This window comes from Mustela lutreola, chromosome 7 (assembly GCF_030435805.1).
Source record: "Mustela lutreola isolate mMusLut2 chromosome 7, mMusLut2.pri, whole genome shotgun sequence".
Classification (NCBI taxonomy): Eukaryota; Metazoa; Chordata; class Mammalia; order Carnivora; family Mustelidae; genus Mustela; species Mustela lutreola.
Window position 1 is genome coordinate 88,948,952 of NC_081296.1, and position 26,299 is coordinate 88,975,250.

General features: G+C 36.0%; 1 protein-coding gene across 5 annotated transcripts in view; it reads left to right on the top strand.

Moving 5' to 3' along the window:
* The window catches only part of AKAP6 (A-kinase anchoring protein 6), a 464,720-nt gene that overhangs the window by 382,225 nt on the left and 56,196 nt on the right, over nt 1–26,299 (top strand). For all 5 annotated transcript variants that reach the window (XM_059181873.1, XM_059181872.1, XM_059181875.1 and 2 more), the window contains 2 exons: nt 125–271; nt 3,344–3,568. In XM_059181873.1, coding sequence (XP_059037856.1) covers nt 125–271; nt 3,344–3,568 — 372 coding nt within the window. The remainder of the gene's footprint in view (nt 1–124; nt 272–3,343; nt 3,569–26,299) is intronic.

Genomic DNA, 26,299 nt, shown 5'->3' on the forward strand with positions numbered 1-26,299 from the left:
CCCATACATTTTTTTGGAAACAAAAACTTTTAACAGCCATGAGCATCAGTAACTCTGTGCTCAAAGATTTTCTAAGAACACCTGTCTTCCTAATGATATCTCTCCTTCTCTCTTCTCGTTTTAGCGATACAGTGTTGAAATGACCATCAGGGACCTGAAAAAGACGGAGCTGCTTAGTAAGGTTGAAGCTCTGAAGAAAGGTGGCGTTTTACTACCAAATGATCTCCTTGAAAAAGTGGATTCAATTAATGAAAAATGGGAACTGCTTGGGGTATTTGCATTTTTATTACTGTTTGTAGGTTATGTGTACATTTTTTGTGTAGTGAAGTACTCTATCTGTCTGATTTCTAATTTGAAGCACAAATATCTCTCTCTTTCAATTCACTACCTACATTTCAAACAAGCTATTTATGCTATTATGAGGGAAAAACACTGCTTTTCCTCTTCTGTTGATTTTTTTTTTTTTTTTTTTACTCTGAGCTTGTCTCCTCTCAGATTTTAATAATTTTGGTTCTTTAATACATAAAAAAGTAAGTAAAATATGCCATGTATTATGGGTGTGCACCAAGTCAACTATAATACAGTATATCTGATATACACTGACTGTCATGCTTGAATGAATGTTAATAGAATTTATTCTGAAGGTACATGTTAGAGACATCCACTGTTTAACTATTTACTGTACCCTTCAGATGAAAAGTGGAGTTGTCACTACAGCTTTCAAGTCACACTAAAGCCACCAAAACAAAGATGCAAATCTGACCCAAATCTGAATTGCAGAATGAAATCAGCCTCTGTTTTATGCCTCAATTTCCAGCTCACTTTTAACAAAAGCCAAAAAAAAAAAAAATAGTTTCGTGTAATTCATTTCACGCAATGATGGGCTGGGTCTCAGCCAAAGACTGAGATGCAAGAATCTGGCAAAAAGGCAATATAGAGATTCTGTTAACCAGAGACCAGGATGGCACTGTGCAGGAGACAGTGCCTTCCTTTTGTTGGAAGACAGCTGAGAGAGAGAGGTTAAACTGTATTTTTTCATCAACTTCTCCCCTAAATTGCCTTCACTTCAAATCAAGGGTAAGCTAAATTTGTCAATTACTTAAATGATTAATTATAACAGCAAAGTATGGGTGGTGTCAGTTATGGAGCATAATTTTGCATGTCTTCTATTGCCTGCCTTTTTTTAATTTTAAAGAAATAATGCTCCAAAAATATTTTGAATAAAAAGCTCTCCGTGTACCTTGATGACTTGGAGGAATGCCAGTGTTCGGTTTATGCCATACTTAATCTAGGTGATTAAAAAACTGCAAGTTTAAATCCTTGCTTTCTCATCTAAATTCACGACACTCTACCCTTGTGCAAAGTAACTTAGAACACTGAAAGTTTTTCTTCTGGCCTACTGTTAGCATTACTTTTTAATAGTAATTAATGGCTTCCGCTTTATAATATGGTGATTTAAATTGGAGCCTACCGAATTCCACAGAATTCATTGATCTCCTGCAGGAGAAATGTGGTTAGCGTACGACATTTTTAAAGGGTTGTTTCACAAAACAGATGAGATCAGCAACTTTATATGCTTGATAGAAGGAGCAATAGTTTATGTTGTATTTTCACATACCTATTTTTAATTTGAGAAGTAACTGACAGTCATCTTTTTTTGAAAATTGTTTAATGTCATGTATATTGCTTCTTCAACAAAAATTTTAAATCATCCTAACATCCCAAAAAAGAGAGTATTTAGCTATCCTTCGTGAGTCAGATACCTGAAAAAGGGTTGCCATTTTGACAAAAATACCATTTGAGGACAATATGCAGAGTTTTGTAATGATTCAGGGGGAGAGAAAGGTGGAGGGAAAATTCTAACAAAACCTATGCCACACTAACACCATCAGGCATCCTGCCTTAATTGGCATGATTACATTTTAATTGGCATGAAAAAAATTTAAAGACAAGGATTTTAACTTCTAACAATAGTAAAATAGAGGGATATGGTTTTTAATATTACTTTCATCTAAGGTGAACAGTGTGGAATGGAAATACATTAGAATGAAATGTCAGTGGTGCGTACAGTTTAATCTGTGAAATTTTGTCCCCTGTGCTGCATATTACTCTGTCTCAATTGCATATTAAACAACCCTATCAAGGCAGGCATTGGCATCTGCTGTGCTGACACAAATTGTGAATTAAATGAAATTGATGTCCTCTGTCGTATATTTATGAAGACGGACCATTCTCTGAAGTATTCTGTTTATGAAGAATTTATGATTGCAAACTGTTCCAGAACAAAAAAGTGGCAATAAATTCTTTTTTGTGACCCTACCCTCCAAGGGCATTGATTTCACCTCCTGCTGCTACTTTTGTCACAGCATAAAAACAATAGCTAAATCTGGATTCCACTGAGGGTCTTCAAATTATCAATATTTGCACCATGAAAATACAAGGGTGTTGCCAAGAAAGGCAATTTTTCTGTTATGATCTCCTAAAGATACTATTTACAGAACACTACACAGCAAATGAATGTTGACTTAATTTTATTTGTGTTTTAAAGCTTATTTTTGTAGGTTTAATTCATCATTATAGATTAACTCCTACTGATTCTCCAGAGTGTTTTCCACAAAAAAAAAAAAAAAAAAAAAAAAAAAAATCCCTCTCAGCTGCACTTTCATGCCATAGTGGTTAATCTAAGAAGGCTTCTAAGTGGATTGGGACTTACTTTTACACGTATATTAGAAAGTCTAGCATCCAGAAATGCAAAGTGAGAAGAATTGTGGGATTGAACAATTTTCCAAGTCAGGTAAAATGCAACAACAGCACCAAGGAAGCTACCCCTTCTGAATAGCCCTCAGTCATATAGTTGGGGAAAATTGTACTTTATGAAACCAAAAAAAAAAAAAAAAGGGGAATTTAATTCTCCATGCACAATCTACTCTTGGCCTCTTTAGTATATTGATTAAACTCAGACTTCTATCTCCTTAAAATGTTATGCAGAGAATATTTTACTGTAAACTCCTGTCATGAGAATTCAAATGAATTTTCATCAGTGACCATGGTGAACTTTTCCTTCCTGTTAAAGGAAATTATAAGTGAATGAGGTCTTCTTAAGCCTCTAGTGGTAGTCAGAACAACACACACTGCTCAAGAATTCGAAAATCCTAAATGGAACAATGAGCTCATCTGAAATGAATGTCCGTTGTGAGGTGGCAGGTGCAGCTGGACACCTTCCAGGTGGCCCTTGCTGCTAACCAAACTGTGGTACGTTTTTGGTACTGAAGCTAATATATGTTTTTGTTTTCTTGTTGGTGGTTTTTTGTTTTTTGTTTTTATTTTTCATCGGATGCGTTAGAAAACCCTCAGACAGAAGATCCAGGACACAATGGCAGGACACAGTGGGTCTGGTCCACGTGACCTGCTCTCTCCCGAAAGCGGAAACCTGGTAAGGCAGCTGGAGGTCAGGATCAAAGAACTGAAAGGGTGGCTAAGAGATACAGAGCTTTTCATCTTCAATTCCTGCCTGAGACAAGAAAAGGAAGGAACAATGAATGCTGAGAAACAACTGCAATACTTTAAGGTAATAAAAAAACAATCAAAGTTGATAAAAAGCTTTCTTTATGGTAGGGATGAAATATTTATCAAGTACATAAAGTATGATACCCATGTATCTATGTATCACTGTGCACTTAAATGTTTCCTTGGATTTATAGACACCCTCCACATTTCTTGTATGCCAACGTCTGTGTGTGTATAAAGATGAACATTAAGCCTATCAAACACACATTGTACAGGGGAGATCGCTGCTGCTTGTGTGTTTTGTGCAATGCCTGTGGAGGGAGGGTTTGATAAATTAAAAGCAGACCAGCAAACACTAAAGATTACTGAGGACTTGGAGAGGCAGACCTAAATGTTCCATAAATAATACGGCTAAAAATACTTCCATAAATTGATACGATAAAAGCACGTGATTTAATTGAAGACCATTAGTGCTAACAAAAGAAAACATAATTTTTACATAAGAGAGAATCAACTACTTACGAAGGGAAGACATAAAGTGAGAGGTTCCTCCATGACAGGCACATTCCGTCGTTGGAAAGCGCCAACCTCAGCCAAACAGCGTGTGCGCATTCACTGTGTGTCCACAAAGAAGCAGCATTTACCCCTTTGTCTCCATGGTTTATGCCGTATCTACTGAAAAGCAGTTTAGAATCTGAGTATTTTCTTGTATTGCCTACGCCAGCCTGTACTACCTGAATCCTCCTGTAAATGCGGTGACTATTTGGGCTCTGGCTGTTGTCAGTCCGAGGCTTTGGGGTAATAGGGTATGAACTGGGTGGCAAGAAACCCTCTGGCATGAATGGTCTCAAAGAGGAGAAAGGAGAAAACCAAGAAAGAAGGAATTTCTTAGGACCAAGCAACTGTTTCTTTGCAAAGCCTTCCAGGACCAGATTTTATTCAGCCCCCCCAGTCCCCAACCCCATGCCCCGCCATCCCCTCGAAGCCCTGCAATCTTCCAGCAATCGATCAGAGAATTCAGTCAAATGTGGTTCACCTTCCATCTGCCAGACAGGCAGGCTCACCTTGCTCACCTGCATAGCCCCGGAGGAGAAGCCCTCAAAGGTAAGACCACAATACTTCCCAATAAACTGCCTGCATTACACACCTGCGGACAGTTTTGGTTGAAAACCTCCTCTTCTGCCGTCCAATTGACAAGACCAAACTTGGACATTAAATGAAAGCCTCTTCCAAAGCAAATGGGTTTTTCTAACTAAAATCTTATATTGGGAAGATTTGTTTTTCATCTCTACTTGTCTTGCCCTGACCCCCCATTGCAGGGAGGTGGAGTCTTCAGGTATTTGAACATTACATGCACCTTATAAAGCATCCCGGTCATTACTAGGCTGGATTATGTGAAATATATTTTTCTCTGTAGTATCTATATCATAGCTTTAGTGAACCAGTTAATGGCCCCAGACAAATGTGTGACCTTGGTCATATTTCTTGTATTATTCCTTGGTGTCTTAATTAATTTCTTCATCTATAAAATGGGATAGTGATAGTATTTATCTCACCCAGTTATGTGTTTACATACATAAATTATTATTTCTACTTTTTGTAATGGTACCTTTAAGGGATAGGACTCTCTTAATGTTATAAATCCCAAAATGTTACATAATAATTGGAAATAATAACGGGAAGTTTGTTACTACAATTGTTTATATACCTGCCTACCACCGTATTTCATAGATTTAAAATTTATTTATTTAAAAACAACCCCCCTTCCACTTTTATTATTATTATAAATGGAAAAAGCAGTTCTGCATTAATTTTGCTGATGCTTCCAAAAGACATTAGCTTTATGCTTTAGCTTTGTATAGGGTCATCAGCATGATTTTCAGCTATCCTAGAAGCAAATTTAAGAGTTTCAGAAACAGGGAAACAGGGAGAGACAGAGAGGAATCTCTAGCCTTCTGTATCATTAGATAGTTCCTAGGTGTCCTAGTCATTTGGTAATACTTTCTAGCCATGATGGAAATATTCACTGCACATAATTCATTATTTACCATGTGCATTTTAGTCCCCCAAAATAGAATTTTCATTTCAAAAGTACCAGAGACTATCACATGCTTTTTGCTATTTTATTTCTTTTTTCAAAGAGTATTTTTCTTAGAGAATTTTTATGTTTTCCATGTTTTCCATGTCACTATTTATGAACTAACTGCTTTTATACCCCACTCTTGGATATTTAGCTGTTTTTAAAATAATATAATAAATACAGAAATTTTCTACCCCTCCCCCCAAAAGGTAGGACTTTGATGATAATGTTTATCTCCCCATATGGTTTCCCAGCCTTATTCTATCCCCTCCTCTCCTCACTTAAGATAATCATAAACCCAATATTCTTTGTGCCCTTGCTTTCCTTTGGTAGGAAAGAATATTTTTGATTTTAGTTGTTTTTAACTTTATTAAAAGGTAATCATGCTGTATGTTATCTTTTAAGACTTCCTTTTTCATTTAATATTATAATGCCAAGATTCATTCCTGTCTTTGAGTATGGCTGTAATTCACTTGTTTTGACAACTGTATGATATTCCATCATGAGTATATACATATATCTCATTTAATGCTAATAGCAACCTATGAAGTTGGTATAAGGATCTTGATTTTGCAGGATATTCCTATGGAAACAGGTATATGGAGGTTAAGTTTTGTGTGTCCAAGGCCACATATGAGTGGTAGAATTAGGTTTTAAGTCAGACAGAATTAGGCTGACTCTAAAACCTCTGAAATACTATGCAAAATTGATATTTATTGATATTTACTGAATGCCCTTCAATGCCAGATGACTCAAAGGGAAAAACAGGATGGAACTAAATGTCACTGTGTCTTTGTGGTTGGTTTATCAGCCACAATCTTCAGCAGTTTGGCCAGAATAGCAAATAGATTTAGCTACTGAAGTTCTTGGGAGGTGAAAATATTTGTGTTTTTATTTTACATTTTTGTACTGTATCAGTGTAAACTTCTTTAGCATGTGTCACTTTTTAAATTGAAATGTTCAAACTTTTTTGAGATTATGGCGCCCAGATAATTTTTCTGTATCCCTTGAAACTTTAGTCCCTTCTAAAGTTTGAAGAGATCAGCTAAGTGGACCCAGCATGATGGCACTTCTTTTTTGTTTTGTAAGAAAGCTTTACGCTTGTCTGTTGGAATAGATGTCTTTCCTTGCCAGAATTTTAAATATTTCTGAGCTGTTTACTCTTTAGTGCTTAGTGTATGATTAATCAAGTGTTCTGTATATTACCACATTCATTGGATGAATTAAACCAAATGTTTGCAATATAATAATAATGTAACATAATGTTTAGAATCTGCCAGAATCATAATTAATAATAAGCATATGCAGAATAAAAACTTCTTACTTACCACAAATCCAAAGACCAGATAACCTTTGCCTTCTAAGTGATAAAGCCTCTCAGATAAAAGTTATTTTTTTTAAGATTTTATTTATTTATTTGACAGAGAGAAATCACAAGTAGGCAGAGAGGCAGAGAGAGAGAGAGAGGGAAGCAGACTCCCTGCCAAGCAGAGAACCTGATGTGGGACTCTATCCCAGGACCCTGAGATCATGACCTGAGCTGAAGGCAGAGGCTTAACCCCCTGAGCCACCAAGGCACCTTGAGATAGGAGTTATTGAAGAACCTTAAGTATGGAACTCTTTGGCACATTTCTCTTCTTCTTGTGTGTTCCCAAATGTCTTCTACTGTCATTGGTCACACTGAAGACAGGCTCTATCCATAGGACTTAGCTTTATGATTCTCCATTCTCTGAAATCTCAGGCTTTTAACAGAATGAATTCTTTTATATGCACCCAGAGCAATGACAGATAAGCTATAGTGCGCTGCCCAGGAAAACGGGGTGGGAGGGTGCTGCTTATGAAAGGGAAAACCCATCACTTTGTAGTCTCAACTGTTTCCTTCTTAGAGTTCGGTCTGGGATGAGAAAAAGGATCAGGATCTCAAGTATTCAGAAGAAGAGAAAAAGCAATTGCGGAATGTATTATTTCTCTCAAAGGCAGTAAGTGTGATAAATGGGGGATGAGACACAAGGCAAAATTCTACCTAAGAAAGAAAGAGTCAAAGCCCAGCATGGGGAGATACGTGAAGGTGTGAACGATTACAACCAAATGTGGAGAGCATGTCAGAGATTTAATGAGGTCAGCTGGCAATGGGCCCCTTAGAGCTGCGTGTGTGCGTATCTGTGTGCGCACGCGCGTATGCGTGTGTACGTGCACATGCATGCACAGCTTTAAGGCCTTTAGCTGGAAAGCACTACTCTTTAATGATGATCCTTCAAAGAGAAAATAATTGTTTAATCATACATTCCTTGTATTCCATAACTGAATTCATTAGTCTAAAGACTCAAATTGGGGAGAAATTATTCAATACTACTAGCACAAAGAGGGGGCGGCACTGGACTGGGCCCAGAACCAGCCCAGGAAGGACAAGTTTAGAGCTGCCAAGAGGCTCTGTCATCAAGAAGGTGAATGAGTGGAGTAGATTTGGTAAGCTTGGCAATGATTAATGCCCCACATTTGCTTAGCAATTTAAATTGAACCAACCACTTTTACCCAAGCTATTCTACTTAAACTTTACACTAATTATGTAAGGTAAAAATTATGATCACTCTCTTATGGGTCTTTTTATTTATTTTTATGAATGACAAACTTTTGAGTTTATCATTCATAAAAATAATGGCTTTGAGAGGTCATTCAGCATGACTTGTTTGAATCCACACAGCAACTAGCATCAGAGACAGAGCAAAAGCCATGGTCTTTGGGTTCAAATTCCAGTATTCTCCCATCCAGTCATTCACCAATCCTTCAAAATAAACATTGAAACCTTGTTGTCCTCTAAATCAAGAGTTGGCAAACATTTTCTGTAAAAGGCCAGATAATACAATCTCTGTCACAATTACTCAACTCTGCTGCTGTCCTGGAAAAGTGGCTACCAGTAATATGTAAATGAATTAATATAGTCTGTTCAATAAAACTAATTTACAAAACTATTTATAGAAGCAGGCGGTGGGCCAGATTTGGTCCTCCGGCTTTAGGTCCCTGGCCCTGCTCTAGATTACAAAAATTATCATAACATGGGAACATCTACATCTTCTTTTCAGAAAGGAGGCCATGCTAGAATTGCAATAGGAGGAACGAAATGTTCTTTAACAGTTTGAACAAGGACAACTAATACTGACCAAGTGTTCACAAAATGTCAGTCACAGTTTCTAAGTGTTTTACCTGAATTTGCTTATTTAATCCTTACCACCATCCTGAGGCAGGTTTTTTATTATCCCGTATTTCTAGACGAGAAAACAGAGGCAGGGAAAATTCAAGTAATTTGCTTGAGGTCATTCAGGTAGTTAATGACAGAGCCAATAGTTGGGCCTAGTAAGTCTATTCCGGAATCGGTCTCTATTTTGTAAACCCAACAGTCCCTAGGTCAAAGATCTGTTTCTGAAAAGAGGAGAACACATTAAATGGTAGCCTACTCTTGTTCTTTTCCCATTTCTGAATACTTGACAGCCAGCTGAAGGAAGTCAGCCAGTCAATGTTTTAAATCTTGGAAATCAAAAATTTAAGGTAGAGTCTTTAAAAGAGAGTCAAATTAACTATCAAATGTGTAGCATTACTAACTGATACTCTGAAAAGGAATATCACTAATACGCTTTCTTTAAAAAGGAGGTAAATAAAAGAGCTAAACACAGTTCACGTGCTTGAGGAAATATTTTCCCAAATCTCACTGTATAATTTCCAAAAGTAAAAAATTGGTCCAATCCAGGCAAGATAGTTAGAGGGAATTTCCCGTGTCCACTCTAACCGATCTCAAATGCCACCATAAATAATCACACTTCCTGTGTCCCTCCCAACCCACATTTTTAAGGAGATTAGGTTGGAAGAGAGAAGAGAATATTTTGGAAGTTTTGAAATAAGTGAAAGGAAGCCGTGGTTCCTGCAGGTCCAGGATCATCTCTGTTGCTGTGTCCTGAAGCCATTATAAACTTTGTAATGATGTTGTTGGCAAAGCTGCAAAGAATTACAGTGATTCAGTCTGGCTGTGACAAATGCATGCGAATGCTTTCAAAATCAACGAACATCAGACAGGACTTAATCTTTTCTATATGTCTTAGATAAAATTTTTTTAAAAAGTTTATATATTAACCAAGTAATTTCATCAAAAGAAAATACTGAATTAAACTTTTATCAGATATTTCTTTCCACCATATGTAAAAAAATCTATCATCTAACAATTTAGTAATTTTAAGTAACTGGATACAATCTAGAACTGCCTTTAAAAATTTTGACTGGGTTAAGGTTTAAATTCAAAGATAGAGTTAAATAAATGTTATATACACACCATCTGGGAGGTGGTGGGAAGACCCACAGGAAATTTTTATAAGCAGTCCCAGTACAGCCTTTTAAAGTAAATAAAAAGAAACAACAGAGGCATAATTCTTTCTGAGCATACCTTTTACTAGAAGAAGATGCTGCATGATTTCTATGAAGGGAAATGTGTTGAGGATACAAAGACATAGCTGTATACTCATTTCCTTAAAGCCCTAGGTTTCTCATCTTAAAAATGGAGATAATAGGGGTGCCTTGGTGGCTCAGTTGGTTAAGTGTCCAACTCTTGATTTATGGCTAGATTCTTTATGAAATTTTATGTCAGATTCTTTATGAAATCTCCCCTCTCACCTGTGAAAAGGACAGCTCTTTTAGGATGCAGTATACCAGATCCCAGAGTATCAACAAGTTTCACATTAGACTACTTTTCAGCTTTTGAACAAGATGGCAAAATAGCTACTAAGAGTCTTCTTTCCCATTTTCTTTCTCCCTGAACTTTTGTAAACACTCTTTAGATCTTCATCCTATCTTTTCCTGGATTACAGCTTTACATGTACAATTAGGTCTCCATTTAAGAAGATAAGCAAAATTCCTATTTTTTTTTTCATGTTCATAATGAGTTGTCAGTCCTCTTCTGTAACTTTAATACATTATTCTTTTACAATTTACCAATAAATAGTATTTATTGAGTACCTTCACTGGGTCATGTTGATTAGCAACATTATGATCTAGGATTTCCAGCTATGTGATCTCAGTAAATAGTTCTTTTTGCCTGATATTCTTTATTTGTAAATTAGGTTTTTGGTTTGAAAGGATTCCCTTCACCTCTAGCATTCTGTGACTTTGTAGTAGGCATCTTTTTCCTTTTATAAATTTATTCAGTTATAGATGCCATTTAATTCCTCTAAACAACACTTCCAGTGTGGCACAAAACTTCCAAAACATAGTCAATTCAGTGTTCCCAGAGTCATGTTTTACTTCATTGAGAATGATGCTTCAGAAGGACAAAGGCATCTTTTGAACTGGCGTTCATTGCCTTTGTCACCACAGTAGCCAACTTTGTTTTTGTACCCATTTTCTTTCCAGCATTATAGTATCTTTATAATTTGATAGAGATGCTCATCTAAAATGGGAAAGAAAAGGTCTTCCTAGTTATGAATTTCAGTCAGAATGGTGGCACAGGTAACATGAATATGTATGTTTTAGTTGTTTTATGCATCTCGGGACTTGGTTGATTTAAAACTAGAAAGAACTATACCAATAAATGCTGGTACGGTGATGACAAACAAATGTACAGGTCTGTGAGAAGTGGAATATAGAAAACTCTTGGTAAAAATTAATGACCAGTGGGGACTCAGATGGTTAAGCATCTGCCTTCTGCTCGGGTCTCCGGGTCCTGGGATTGAGCCCCGCATCGGGCTCCCTGCTCAGTGGGGAGTCTTCTTCTCCCTCCTCCTCTTCTTTTCCCTCCTGCTAGTGCTCTCTCTTTCCCTCAAATGAATAAATAAAATCTATCTATCTATCTATCTATCTATCTATCTATCTGAAATTAATGACCAGGGTGAAGAGATGAAAGGTTTGAATCAAAGAGGCTGAATCAGAGACCGTACAGTCAGATACCCTCCCCTCACTTTATTCCTTCCTCATCTATTAGGTGCCCTGAAGTCCTTCATGATGTATCTAAAAGCATAATAATGTATCTTGCCTTTCATTTTTGTTGTCAGTTTTTTAGCATATTGTTTTAGGTAAATTTTTTATAAGTTGCATTCTAATGAAATCTGAAAGTCTGTATCTTTTAGTAAAAACACTAAGCCCATTCCCATTTAGTTTCTTGATTAAGATTGCTGATCTTTTATTTTATTTCATCATGTTCATTCATTTATTCATTCAGTAAATATTTCTTGGAACCTACCATGTGGCAGGCACTGGGCTGAGTGTTAGTGATGCATGGAGCTTACGCTGCAATCTTGTTTAAACGTTTTGCTGTAAGACATGTTGTTTTGTTCATTTTTATCCTAGGAAATTGGAATATTTTTAACATATCCTTTATATCCAATAACAATGCATTGACGTTTTACTGATGCCACTTCTAAAATGAGAAATCGACTTCTCTGCATCCTCTGCCCTATTCCTCCATTTTTGTTATTATAATCTTGGATTTAGTTATTAGCTAATGTTATTATTAATTTACTAACTTAATTAAATTCTTTCTCATACTTGCAATAATTCCTTTTGATGTTAGCATTGTATTTTATAAGAATATGAAAAATAATTCAGAATATTTTATTATACTCATTTCATTGCTCAATATCAGCTTTTTTATACCATGGTTTTCCATTTTCTTACAAAAATTACTCTTAGTATTATTATATTGTCTTCTAATAATTTTTATAGGAAAAGTACATTCTTAGTATATCCTTCAAACCTTTGCATGTCTGAAAATGTGTTTTGTTTGACCTTGCATGTAAACAGTAGCTTGGCTGAGTATAAAATTTTGCCAAGGGAAATATAACCTTTGACCATCAAAACTGCCAGTGATTCTTTCGGCATTTATAGTTATAAAGGAGAGGTCTGATTTTAGTTATTACATAGTACCCTTGTTTTTCCACTTATTATTAGTGGGTGTTGGTCTCTTTTTATTTCTTTTGCTGGGAACCTGGTGAGTCCTAATTGTTTTTGAAAACTGAAATTCTGCTTTCGGTCGGTGAGTTTTACCTGCTGTTTGATTATCACAAGTTGCCTACACATTTAGTTCCCTCCTTTTAGAAATCATTCCATGCACATTGAGTCAGCTAGATCTTTCATTCACTTAAAGAAGTGTATTTTTATTTCTTCCTTATCGGGGACTTTCGATGGAATTTTCAAGGTTGTTTTCTGGTTTTGCAGTACCTAATTTTGTAGGTTGTCTTCATTGCAATCTTAAATTCACCAAAAGTTCCTTTCATCTTTGTACAATCTTTACCAATCTTAATTTGTTTCATTTGTAGAAGTGCCTACCGCAGTGCTATGGATGCAGTATTTTTGTGCATATTTTTGAGAAATGGATTAAAAATTTCTGAGGTTTTCTTTTTTCTTGTATTAATTCTGCTTCAAAAGGAATCTATTAGTCTGTTGCTTTGAGTGTTCAAATTGGCGCCTCCCTTGAACTACAGTGTCTTCCTTTCTGTGTCTCTTTATTCTTAAGTAGGAAGTTTTGTTTTCTGGAACTAAGTGTTAAGATAGGTCCTCCAAGAGATTCTTAAGTGGCTTCCTGTACAAATATTTCAGGCCCAGACAAAAAGGAAATGGAAAATTTCAATTCCCCTTAGTTTTATTTAAATCCCAGAATGAGAAAAATAGACCATATACAGGGATAGCAAATTGTCTATTGATACTGCAGCATGGGGTACCTACATCTCTACTCTCAGGTGAGGTTGAAAGCAAGCTAAGGAATCTACACTTTTCTCATTCATCAGGGACATCTTCAGCATCCCAGCACAGGCGGGTGGTCTTGCAGAGTTGTGTCCATCAGCTTTGAGAGAGAAAGTCCCATTAGAAGGTAGCTCTTCTGTAACTTAGGTGATAAGTTCTGGGGACTTGAAATAGTACAATTATAGTGGAAGATAGGAGGCTGGATTTAAGAGAGACCTCAGGGTTAGAGGTGACAGGATTTGGGAACTGCTCTGCTGGTAGGAGTGTGAAAGTAGAAGGCCTTCTCCAGACTTTCTCCCACTAAGAGTCCCTCTCTTCCTGGAATGCTCTTGCTTCTGTTTTTAAATCAGGAAGAGAATCTTCAACAAAAAACCTTGGAAGTAGTAGAACACGTGTAAAGATGAAGGAGTTCTGATACCTAAAAAGAGAAGCCAGTTCAAGATTATTTGGGAATTTGGGTAACAATATTTTAAATTTATTCAATACTTTCCTGTTATGCAAACACCTGTGTCAGGTGTTGTGCTGGGTACTAGGGTGAAACATCCACTGTCCTCTTCCAAGGAACACACAGTCTAAAGGGGGATGGTAACAAGTGAACAGGCAAGTAGAATAGAATGTAGTATGGGCTGTGGTGGGAATTAACGTAGTGTGCTGTGAAAGTACATGGGGCATTACTGGGGATGGCAAGGAATTTCCTAGAATGAGTGACTCTTAAGTTGAGATCTGAAGTGAAGGAGGGGAAGAGTGAACAGAATAGTATGTGCATGTACCTAGAGGTCTGGAGATAAGAGATTGAAGAAATTCCTGTGTTTATTTCAATGTTATTCTGGTGTCTGTAGGTAGGAATCTATGTGTCTTAGCAACAAACTAGAGTGCAAACTTTTTTTTAATTAAAATTTTATTTCTATTAGAGCAATTTGAGGTTCTAGCAAAACTGAGGGAAAGGTACAGAGATTTTCCATTATATTCCCTGGCCCCACACATGCACAGCCTCCCCGTTATCAACTTACCCCACCAGAGTAGGACATTTGTCACAACTGATGAACCTGCAGTGACAGATTGTGATCACTCCAAGTTCATAGTTTTACTACAGTTCACTCAGTGCTTACATTCTGTGGGACTAGACAGCTGTATAATGACACGTATCTGTCATTATGGTTTATCATACCAAGTATTTTCACTCCCCTAAAAATCTTCTGTGCTCTGACAATTCATTCCTCACCCCTAGCCCCCTGCCCCAATCCCTGGCAGTCCCTGATCTTTTTACTCTGCATAGTTTTGTTTTTTCCAGAATGTTGTATGGTTGGAATCATACAGTATGTTGCCTTTTCAGATTAACCTCTGTCACTTAGTAATATGCTTTTAAAATTCTTCTATGTCATTTTCATGGGTTGATAGCTCATTTCTTTTTAGCACTGAATAATATCCCATTGTCTGATTATAACATAGTTTATTAATCCATTCACCTACTGAAGGACATCTTGGTTGCTTTTAAGCTTTGGCAGTTATGAATAAGGCTACCATAAATATCCATATGCAGGTTCTTGTGTAGACATAAGTTTTCAACTCCTTTGGGTGAATACCAAGGAGCATGATTGCTGGATTGTATGGTATGAGTGTATTTTGTTTTGTCTTCCAAAGTGCTCATACCATTTTGCATTCCCACCAGCACTGAATAAGAGTCCTTTTTCCATATCCTCTTCAGCATTTTGTGTTGTCAGTATTTTGAGTTTTGGCTATTTTAATAGGTGTGTGGTGATATGTCATTGTTGTTTTGAGTATATACTTTTTAAAAGTAGGACTATCTTAAAATACCTGTTTTGCATACCCTTTATTATACCATAAACAATGTACCTTAGAGTCACTAAGTACTCGAGAAGTACTTAGCAGATTGTAAGTAAGACAGACTGAGATCAGATAGCTAGCTCAAACTTTTTTTCCCAAAGAAGAAAAAAAAAGTCTCTGATAAATTAAATGACCACACAACCAGAGCCAGACGGCAACCCACATCTCCTGAATCCTAATCCAGCCATAGTCCAATAATACCAAACCAAAGATTTCTTGCAACTTAATACTGATGTCTTTGCAATTCTCACAACTCAATTTTTTCTCTATAAAATAGAAATACTGAGCCTATCTCATCTGATGAATAGAAATAAAAAATCATTACAAGGGACATTGTGATTAATAGGAAATGTAGAAATGCTTATTAATACTATAAAGTCCTATTATAAATAATATTAAAAATACATATGACAATAAACCAAGGCCCCTTTGGTATTGGAATTCAGAGACTTACCATCTTGACCTGCAACAGCTTCTCATTTCCAGGGGCTTTACTCTCAGGAGTTCAACTCGGTGTTGAGTTTGCTATCATTTTTCACCTTCTGTTTATGTTGTACCTCCGTATGAGGAGCTTAAAGAGCTTTAGAGACATTAGCTCATTAATCCTCCCAAAACCTCTCTAAGATAGGACAGAAGCATAAATCATTATTCCCATCTGGAAAAAAAAAATAACCTAACTTATCTCTCTTAATTTCATTAATGCTCTAAACTGTTGATTAAATCCTAACTTACATTTTGTACATTTAGAATATTGCATTATCTTCCCCAAGGATATTTTTATTTCTTTTTGAATTTAATGACATTAGGATAAGTGCAAAAATGGATCGGCAGACCTGGTTTTAGAAGTTCCTTTGAGAAGTGTGGGATAGGTGGTAAACCAGGTTCTGCCTTCCCCTCATGCTCTCCCCCTTTTCTCAAAATGTCTTTCTCTACTGCCCTTCAGTCATGACAGGAGAAATGACTTAAGAATTGGAAGAATGTTTCAAGACCCATTCATTCCTTTATCTGTCAGGCAAGACTACCTACCAGCAAGAGAGCCAATGGATATCCATTCAACCATGCCATCCTAGCTCCCAGTAAAACGTTGGTGCAAGGGACTTCAAAGCTCTATGAAAGCAACAGTGGAAGTCAGCTTTTCAATTTTGTGTGCTTTGTTTAGGTATGTGGTCCTCACTGTAAAGGTTTTTGGAGTTAGACTTTGAAGATTTTAGAACATGAGCAGACCATCGTAGACCACCACATGATATTTTTCCTATCTCTTAACAGAATAAGCTTAGGTAATAATCTGGTGCCAGAAAATTTTAAAAGCCAAAGGATTGTTGCACTTTAGAGAAAGGGTATTGAGGGCATGTGAAAGTTACAGGATTTACTTGAGATCACACAACTGGTAATTGCCAAACTAGGAAAATACTCAAGTTGTGCTTTTCCCCCTTCAAACCAAGTTGCTTCTCAGATATTCGACAGATATACCTTCATGCTCGGATAACATATATTCTGCCTTGCTGCCAAAATACTAGATGGAATGAATGAAGGCACTTGTCCCCTAATATATTCAGTCATCTTTAAGGGAGCAAGCAGGAGAGAGACATGGTGTCTCAGAAGAAATGAAAACAGAATCCTCTAAAAGGAGAATTAACTGTGTTCAAGAAAATTCACTCAAACAATTCTCCCAGACCTCTGCTTTATTTTAGCTATGGGAGTGTTTAAAGAATGAAGTTCTTATTACATTTCCTTTTCACAAGGTTCTGGAATATTGCTTTGAGCTAAATAATCATTATAGCAATTTACCAGTTGGCTAATATTTAGTCAGCATCTCTCTACTACCTAATATAATGGTTGAAGAGTGTTTTGCTGTTACATATTAGTTAAACTTCTAAACGACCCTGAGAGTGTGGTTAGTATTATTGCACATCTGGGAATACTGAAAACTGGTGAAAAGGAGTGGATTTGCCCTGGATTTCCACCACAAAAGTGAGGGAAAGAGCTAAGAAGCAAATTCCTCGTGATCCAAACTCACAAGAAAATGCCCTATACGATGCTATAAAAATAAAATCAGAAATGTGAAGTTTATAGAGCTGTCTATACCTAAGTCTCTTCCAGGTTGGGGAGGAATAAATGAATAAACAGAAGAATCTTTCCAGGGTTGACTTTTTGTCCCTAGTATCATTTTCCTCCTTTTCGGTGGTGTTATTCCCCCAAACTTAACTCTTTCCTGCTTTGTTATTGTGTCCCAAGTGTTCTTGAATTCATTGATTTCCCACCTGTAGGATTCTGCAATAAGAGGAATACTTCCCTAAAATACCCATTCCTACTTGTTATACTTCAAGTAACACTCTGAGCTTTGTGACAAAGAAGCCAAGAGTGGCTTCATAGGAAGTAAACAATATGTTACTCAGGGATAAATTTGGGAAAATAGAGTCTGATAGGGGAGATGGGTGAGGAATAGTCAAGTATGTATGGATGAGAGAACTAGAAAAATACCATGCAACAGAGTTGAGTGAGTCGTGACACCAGTTAGTTCAATCATCTGTCCTCTCCTACATGTTCCACACTATCCCTCGGAATTCCTCTTAGGTCATCCTTGCTTCTGTGTTTTCTCACTTTCTTTCTCCCTGCTTTTTCTTGCTGTTTCATTCTCCAGGTATGATTTTTATGATAATCCTTCTTTTATAGATTTAGCCTAATGGGTGTATTGTGCTGTACCTTGTCACATAGAATTCTTTTCTTTCTTTCCTCAAGACTGTCCTGAATATTCCTTTGACCTGGCCGGTGAATACCCAAATCCATTAAATGAGCAAAAGAGTTCAGGTAGCTGGGATCAACAGATAATGTAGAGGAGGAAAATCACCTTTATCCATTCTCCAGAATTACTTTGAAATGATTCCCAGGGAATCTAATAAGAGATAAAAAGTGCAGTGGGTGTTGTCAATAGATTTCAAAATATAATAATGTAAAAATAAATGGCAATTAATGCCTTATATGCTTATGAAAAGAGTGATTATAGAATTTTAAGAAAAGGTATTTTGTAGTGTAATGTCTAAGTTGCATTTATATCCAGCTCCCTTTCCTCCTTATTGCTAAAAGTTACCTTCCTATAATTGCAGACTAGTTTAACATCTTAACAATAATGGACATGTTTTTAAAAGATTATTGCCAAAAGTGCATTCTTTATTCCAGGGAGACTCTGTAATAGATACCAGCATTTTAGTAATGATACAAGCAATCTGTAAGCTATTACAGTTTTCTTTAGAGTAACTTAATCTTCATATTGTTTTGTATGTCTGGAATTTTAATAGTGTTTTTAATTTAGAAAAGGAAGTATAAAACATATTACTAATTGCATGTGAATATGAACTAAGCACATGACCACTGAGCTTGATTTTTAAAAACAAACATATTTAAAAGTACTTAACCTAATGTAGGAAAAGTCATACAAAAAAATTAAAGAATACCACACAGGGATAACAACAGCTTTCATGGAATAACACAGTGAGGGCCTGCTAATTTTGGCATGCTTATTATATTTTAGTCCACAGCTAAAAAAAAAAATAGCTAATAGAAATAGAAATACTCCTTTCCAAATATAATTAATATTTTTCAACACACAAAAGTGCAAACAATTAAAACATCAGATGAGTGTTTGTAAAAGAAGGATTAGTTTTTCCCTTAATAACACCATTCATCCAAGAATTTGCAGTATTAACTAATAGTCCTTGTGGCCCTTCACGGTTCAGCTTCATTGGTGAGGATGCTAGATTGCAAGAAGTTAGATCTTTTTCTAGGTCAAAGGTCAGGTTGTTTAGGACACGGAGGTTAAGGTGACTGGTCTTTGGACTTCAATTGTCTGTTGCCTAGGTGAATAGAGGGCAGATGATTTTTCTTTAAAAAAAAAAGGAAGTATTCACTGGAAATATTTTGATTTTCAATGTTATAAGAAATCATTTGATGTTAGAATCTAGACTTACATTGACATGTGCAGTTTTGAAACTATTTTGGCACACATCCCAGACCTTCAAGAAGCTGATAGAGATGTGCTTGGTAAACCAATTCAGGGGTCTTTAATGCTATTTTTAAAATCCAGCTTTTACATTAAATAAACCAGTTTGTTATTTTGAAAGAAGTTATAATCTACTTAAAACTGTCATTCTCTGTTTCTAACTTGCAATTAGATGATATTTCCAAAATGTCAGACCTAGATTCTGCTTCTACCATCACCATAATAAAATGTGACAGCCAAGATATCATATCAATACCTTTTCCATAATTAGCAATAAGGATCCTGCCAAGGGTTAACTAGAAAAGTTTCATAAACGTTTTTCTACAAATAGTTCTGAAGGCAGTATTATGCTTTTGAAATCTGCTAATGTAGCAAAGACTCATGACAACCAGGAGACAAATCTAGGAGCAAAACTGTTTGGAGAGAATAGTTTTGTAGTGTATGATGTATGTTATGTAAATGAGCTTATTAGGACTCTCATCTATTTTATTATTGGTGACCAATTTAATAGAGGCATTTAAAAAACAATATTTCTGCCTGACTCCTAGAAATGAAGAAGATACATTGATATAATTGAGAGCAAATGATTGCATGTCGTGCCATTTAATCATGTCATTTTTCAATTGCTATTTTTTGCACTTCACTGCATGCTTATAGAATATTTAGCTTCAATATAGATTAAGTCCCAGGGTTTGCAACTGAGCTAAGTTCCTATATTGGCTGATGTTGTCTTTTAAGTTTGGAATCAGTTAAAGTATGCAGATGTCATCTGCCCACGTTTCCTTTAAAATATGCACGTCATCATTCATACCTCACTTGAGGTATTTTAATTTTTTTGTTGTTTTGAAGAATTATCTCTTTACAATTACTGGATGGAAAGTCTTACTTGCAATACTTATGCAGGAGATATAGTTAAGATAAGCATATAATTGGTTCAAGAATGGAGCCATCAGGACCAAAAGATTTGCTGACCTTTTGCTGGAAACTTGGGTGATCATTTGCCTAATGAATGTTTCCTACTTTTGTTTAATCTCTTTTTGATGACTTATATAACTTAGATTTTTCTCAGAAAAGAGGTTATCTTCCACTGGGTGCTAGAATATGAGGTCCTTGTGGGCAGAAACTCATCTCTTTCATTCACAGGTGTGTCTCAAACACTCAGAACAGTACCCATTATAGTAGGTGTTCAATAAATACTTGTTCAGTGAACGAATTAGTATTTTTGCCATCTCTGCTATCACAACTACCCTGGGTTTAAGAATTGCATAGATTACTGATTTTTAACAATGGCCTAGAAATGGGTATAAGATAGACCCCTGAAAGTTATCCTGAAGAACTTGTTGGCTGTCTTTTCAACAGTAACTTTATGGCTCTGGCCATTTCTGCTTAGAAATCGGGAACCAGAATAGTCTGAAAATGGAGAAATTTTACAAGCCTCTTTAGCTCTCATGAAAGGAAATGTAGCATAATATTTTCATGAACTGCTTGGAATTCAGGTTGCGTGGGTTAGCATGCTGCCTTTGCTGCTTATTAGCTGTGTTAACTCTGATCAGTTACTTAGCCTCTCTGTCGCTATTTCCTTGTTTGTGAAATAGGCACATGGCCATAATATATATCTTGTAGTGCTGTTGTAAGGATTCAATGAGCCAATATATATCAAATACCTAATGAAATACATAGCAGAGGAATACACAAATAATGTTTGTCATTAATGTATGAGATTAGTGAAAAATAACTCAGAAAATACTCAGAACAGTATACTAGCAATTTAATAAGATTCAATGATTTTTGGTTATTATTCTGCAGTCAAGGAAATCCTTGACTACATGTTTGAAGAGAACATAACATCTTAAAAATTTTTTGTGTTGGTTCATATACATATAGTCAACTTAAAATGGTCTTTGGCAAAGTACATGATGTACATTTGATAGGTCAGGTTTCTCATTTTTCTACTGACACCAACAACACAATAGATTACAGTTCCGTAAGATGTACATGATTATAAGTGAAACTCATCACTGCAGTAATTAGATTTAACTAATGTTCTTTAATTTCCACATTTTCTTCAACTCCTTTTCCACATTCATGCTCTTCTAGGTATACTTTTCTGTTTATGTTTTATGATATTTCTAGAAGTATGATATTTCTAGAAGCATTTCTGAACTTCTAGAAGAAGTTCAGCTATATTAAAAATGGCATATTATTTTTATCATATAGCAGAATGTCTTATCTGTGAACTGAGATTTATAGATTTGTAGTTATGACTCCATCTGAAGGAATTTTATAGCCATTACTTTTAAAAAAAAAAGATTTATTTATTTATTTGACACAGAGAGAGTGAGTGAGAGCAGGGGAGGGGCAGTCGAAAAGGGAGAGAATCCCAAGCAGACTCCCTGCTGAGTGTGGAGCCCAGCAAGGGGCTTGATCTCACAACTCATGACCCCAAGATCAAGAGTCACATGCTGTACTGACTGAGTCAGGCATACACTCCTTTTATTCCTTTTGATTACCAAATAATATTCCATTGTATGGGTACACTACATTTTTTTGATCCATTCACCCATTGATAGATACTTGAGGTGTTTCCACTTTTTGGCTCTTATGAATAACGTGGTTATGGATATTTCTGTGGTCATATGTTTTCAGTTATTCTGGACATTTACCTAGAAGAGAACTTGCTGGACTATATAGTAATTCCATGTTTAACTTTTTGAGGAAATACCATACTGTTTTCCAAAGTGAATGGTGCTACTTTGCAATCCCACCAGCAATGCATGTGGATTCCAATCTCCTTATATCTTTACTAACATTGTGATTTCTGTCTTTTTTATTTTAAAAAGTATGTAGTTATGGTTTATACTTGCTTTTTCCTGATGGCTAATGATGATGAATATTTTTCCATATGTTTATTGGCCAATTGTATGTTTTCCTTGAAGAAATGTTTAGTTAATACTTTGCCCATTTAAAAAATGGTGTTACTTATCTTTATATTATTGAATTTTAAGTGTTCTTTATATATTCTGGATATTAGTCCTTTATCAGATATATGATTTTCAGATGTTGTTTCCCATTCTGTGGGTTGTCTTTTCACTTTTTATGGTGTCATTTGAAGACCAAAAATTTTTAATTTTGATCAAGTTGTCCAAAAGTCACTTGTACTCTTGGTGTCTAAGAAATCATTGCCCAAGATGTCAGAAGTAACTTCTACTTTAGATGTCCTATAAAAACAAACAAACAAATAAACAAACAAAAACATTGTCTATCCCCAGGTAATGTAGATTTGCTCCTGTGTTTAATTCATTTAAAACTTACAACAACCTGATGGGTTAGGTCCTATAAAAAACAAAACAAAAAAAACAAAAAAAAAACCTTTGTTTTTGTGTTTTTTTAATTTTTTTATTTTGAGGAGGCAGAGTCTTCTCTTGACAGACAAATCACAAGCACTTCAAAATAGGTACCACATCTTCTTATATTCCTCTTATTTACCGGTTCCAATCCTATAATGAAAAGTATGGAGTTTGGCACATAATTGATACTCAATAAATATTTATTGCTGTGAGGAATACTATCTATATGATCTCTGTCAGCTTTGCCCCAGAATAATAATCCAGAATCAACCAGTTAAAAGCATCTTTTGAAGACTCACAGAGGTACCAGTGTTGCCTCTCATATTCCCCATCTGCTGTATGTTCTTATTAGACCATGGCTGCAGCATTTACGTTTCCTGCGTCTGATGCCTTGTACCTTTCAAATAATCATCATGGTTTTGTTAAACTATATACACTTTCTGAGAGAAACTTCTTTTTAATTTAGCACAATGCCATATGTATTAGTCATTCATCACTAAATGACTAATTTGATAAAATTTATGAAAAGGAGTAAAATTCCCAAATATGGTATTCAGACAACCTAACATATCATTTTTTAAAAAAGACTTATTTATTTATTTATTTATTTATTTATTTATTTATTTATTTTGGAGTGAGAGCACAGAGGGGAGGGACAGAGGGCTAGGGAGAGAAAGTCTTAGGCAGACTCCACACTCAACATGGAGCCTGGCATGGTCCTTGATCTCAGGACCCTGAGATCACAACCTGAGCTGAAAACAGGAGTCCAGTGTTTAACTGACTGTGCCATCCTGGTACCCCCATTATCATCATTCTTATTAATGTATATTGAAAATCTCTGAAGATCATCAAGCAGGTACTAGTAATATAAAGATACCTCTAGTCAAAAAGTTCTATTCATTGATTGATTGGTTCATTTTCTTTCAGTAATTCAGTAACAATTAAAAAAGTAACTGATCACCAAATGGGTGTGGTTTCTAGGCTCTTGGCTAGCAGTGTGACTCCAAAATCAGAACTTGTAACTTCTATTTTATACTTCTAAAAAAAAATCTGCCCGCCTAGATTTATTCTCTGACATGCAAAACGAAGCTCCTCCGTTTCCCTGTAGGCCAGTGTTTTCGAACGTTAGTATGCACTGTAATCACCTGTGGTGTTTGTTAAACCATAGCTCGTGGGGGTGTATCCCTGAGTTGCAGATCCAGAAGATGTGGAGAGGCACCAGAGAACTGGCATTTCCCAGTTCACAGGTGATGCTGATGCTGCTTGGCCTGGGGGGACACTCGGAGCACCGTTGCTCTACACATCTAGTCACAGGTAGCAGACTAAGACAAGACTATTGCCTACCTCATGAAGTTAAAATGGTAAAATACAGAAAGTACCCAAAAGAAGAAAAACACTTGAAAAAGTGTGGGAAGTCCTTGGCGCAGGAGATGGAGCTATTTACTTGTGAATATTTAAACCAGAAGAACTTGCCTGCCTTTTTCACTCCCCGCCCCGCCCCCCCGCGTTGTTTCCTTACTCCAACTAGATCGAAGGCAGGTATGTGTCCATATATACAGGTTGAAACTTCTTTATTGTGCTTGCCACAGAGAGGACATACTCAATAGATATTGTTAAAGTTGATCAATCTAGAAAATAAAGGTGTGTTTGACTTTATAAATGGAATTGCTTCATAAATGGTTTTTAGTTGACAGATCACCTAAAGTCTTATCACTTTTTTCATGTTGACCTACCTAATGATGTTACACTAAGCTGCTGAATATAATTACGTAAGATATATTGAGACAAATTGCTTTGGAGTTTCTCAGCAAGGCTTTTTCTCTCTCTGCTTTTAACATATGCTTAGTTTTGGTACTTTTAAAATTGCATTTTCTTCCTCATCTCTCTTTTCTCTATTTGGTTCTTACATTTTACTTATTTCTTAAAAAAATTTTTATTATATTAATCACCATACAGTACGTCACTAGTTTTTGATGTAGTGTTCCAGGATTCAGTGTTTACGTATACCACCCAGTGCTCCATGCAATATGTGCTCTCCTTAATACCCATCACCGGGCTCACCCATTCCCCCTCCCCCTACATTTTACTTATTGTGCAGTTTGGGTTTTGGTTTAATTATAGGTCTTTGATTGTAAACTGATTTATATCCTTCTGTGATAGTAGATGACATTATTACTTTTAATGTCAAGAATACAGGTATATAAGTAAATTATAATCATGCTATACAGTATGATATATGTGTGTGTATATATATGTTTATGTTTAAAATATAATGGAAAATAAAATACCACTATTAGTATATTGAAATATTGGAATACTGGAAGCCTTACCTTTAATAGTGTTAAACTGAAGCCAGTGTCGAAAATGATGTCACATCACATTTGGCTTAATAATAGAGTAGTTTAAACAGTCAAAAGGGTTGACAGAGAAAAGAGGGAAAAAAAAAAAAACATTAAAAAAAAGAAGAAAGGGAAGAAAATGCCCCAGATAAACCAAAAGCCCTGCTTTGCATCACCATTGATAAATTGGCAGTTTGTAAGTGTGATATAAAACCTCCAGCCTGGGGGTGTCTGGGTGGCTCTGTTGGTTAAGTGTCTGCCTTTGGCTCAGGTCATGATCCCAGGGTCCTGGGATCAGTCCCTGCATAGCGGGAAGCCTGCTTCTCCCTCTCCCACTCCCCCTGCTTGTGTTTTTGCTCATGATCTCTCTCCATCAAATAAATAAATAAAATCTTTAAAACAAAAACAAAAAACCTTCAGCCTGTTGGCAACGCTAATGCAACATGTCTGAAAAGATGTGTTTAGAGGGTTGGAGATCTGATTACAGTAAAGGCAAAAAAAAAATTGACTTAAAAATTTTGATTTTTACTTTTCTACATTTCTCATAGCAAGCCTGCCTTTTTAATAACATGAAGAATTTGAGTGGAAATATAAAATAAAGTAAATTAAAAGTTTATCAGAAATTTTAATTTAGCACACTCAAACCATATCCTAAAAACTGAATTCTGAAGTGATACAAGACAAGGACCTTGGTACTAACAGAGGTAGTCTTATAAGAAGTTGCCTAACAATCACAAAATAATAGGACAACTACATACAAAAGCATTTGGAATCTCTTTCTTAGACATACTGATAATTAGTGGAGGGTTATTTTTTTGTTCCTTTTAGATTTCCTTTCACTCTTCTTATCTCTGTACTTTTCTGTGAAGGCAATACGACTATGCTTGGGAACCAATATGATCTCATGAGATATCAAGGAAAATGCTTCCAAATTGGCTATAATGAAAAGCATTCTGAACTTTTCTGTTCCTTACTTCCTGTCCAACTACTTCACTGTCTCTTCTCCCTAACACATTAAAGTGCCCCACTGTCCCAGGACACTTGCTTCCCGACCCTTCTATCTTGAGAACTGCAACCATTCAGCTTGGACAATCTGACTCACCTTTCCCTGAAGATTTCACCAACTCTTCCAGGAGCAACTTGTGCAAATTTATGTTAACATGCCTCTCTGTATGTTGCTCTCATTACCACACTAATTTGTGTAGTCCACCTGTCATAGACTCTCAGGTCCTTGAGAGAAGGAGCAGTAACTTGCTCCTTTTTGAAGCCTTGGTGCCTGGAACAGTGGAGAGCAGATGGAAGTTACAATGCATATTTGAGGAGGTCTGAGAGACTGGGATGAGTTTATCTTATTTCAGCGTCTTACTTAGATTGTTTAGTTTGAATTTCTGTTTTAAAGTAGTTTCCTCTGAAAATATAAGCCAGAAATAGTTACAATACTTATTTTTTTCTGTATATTTATATTTAA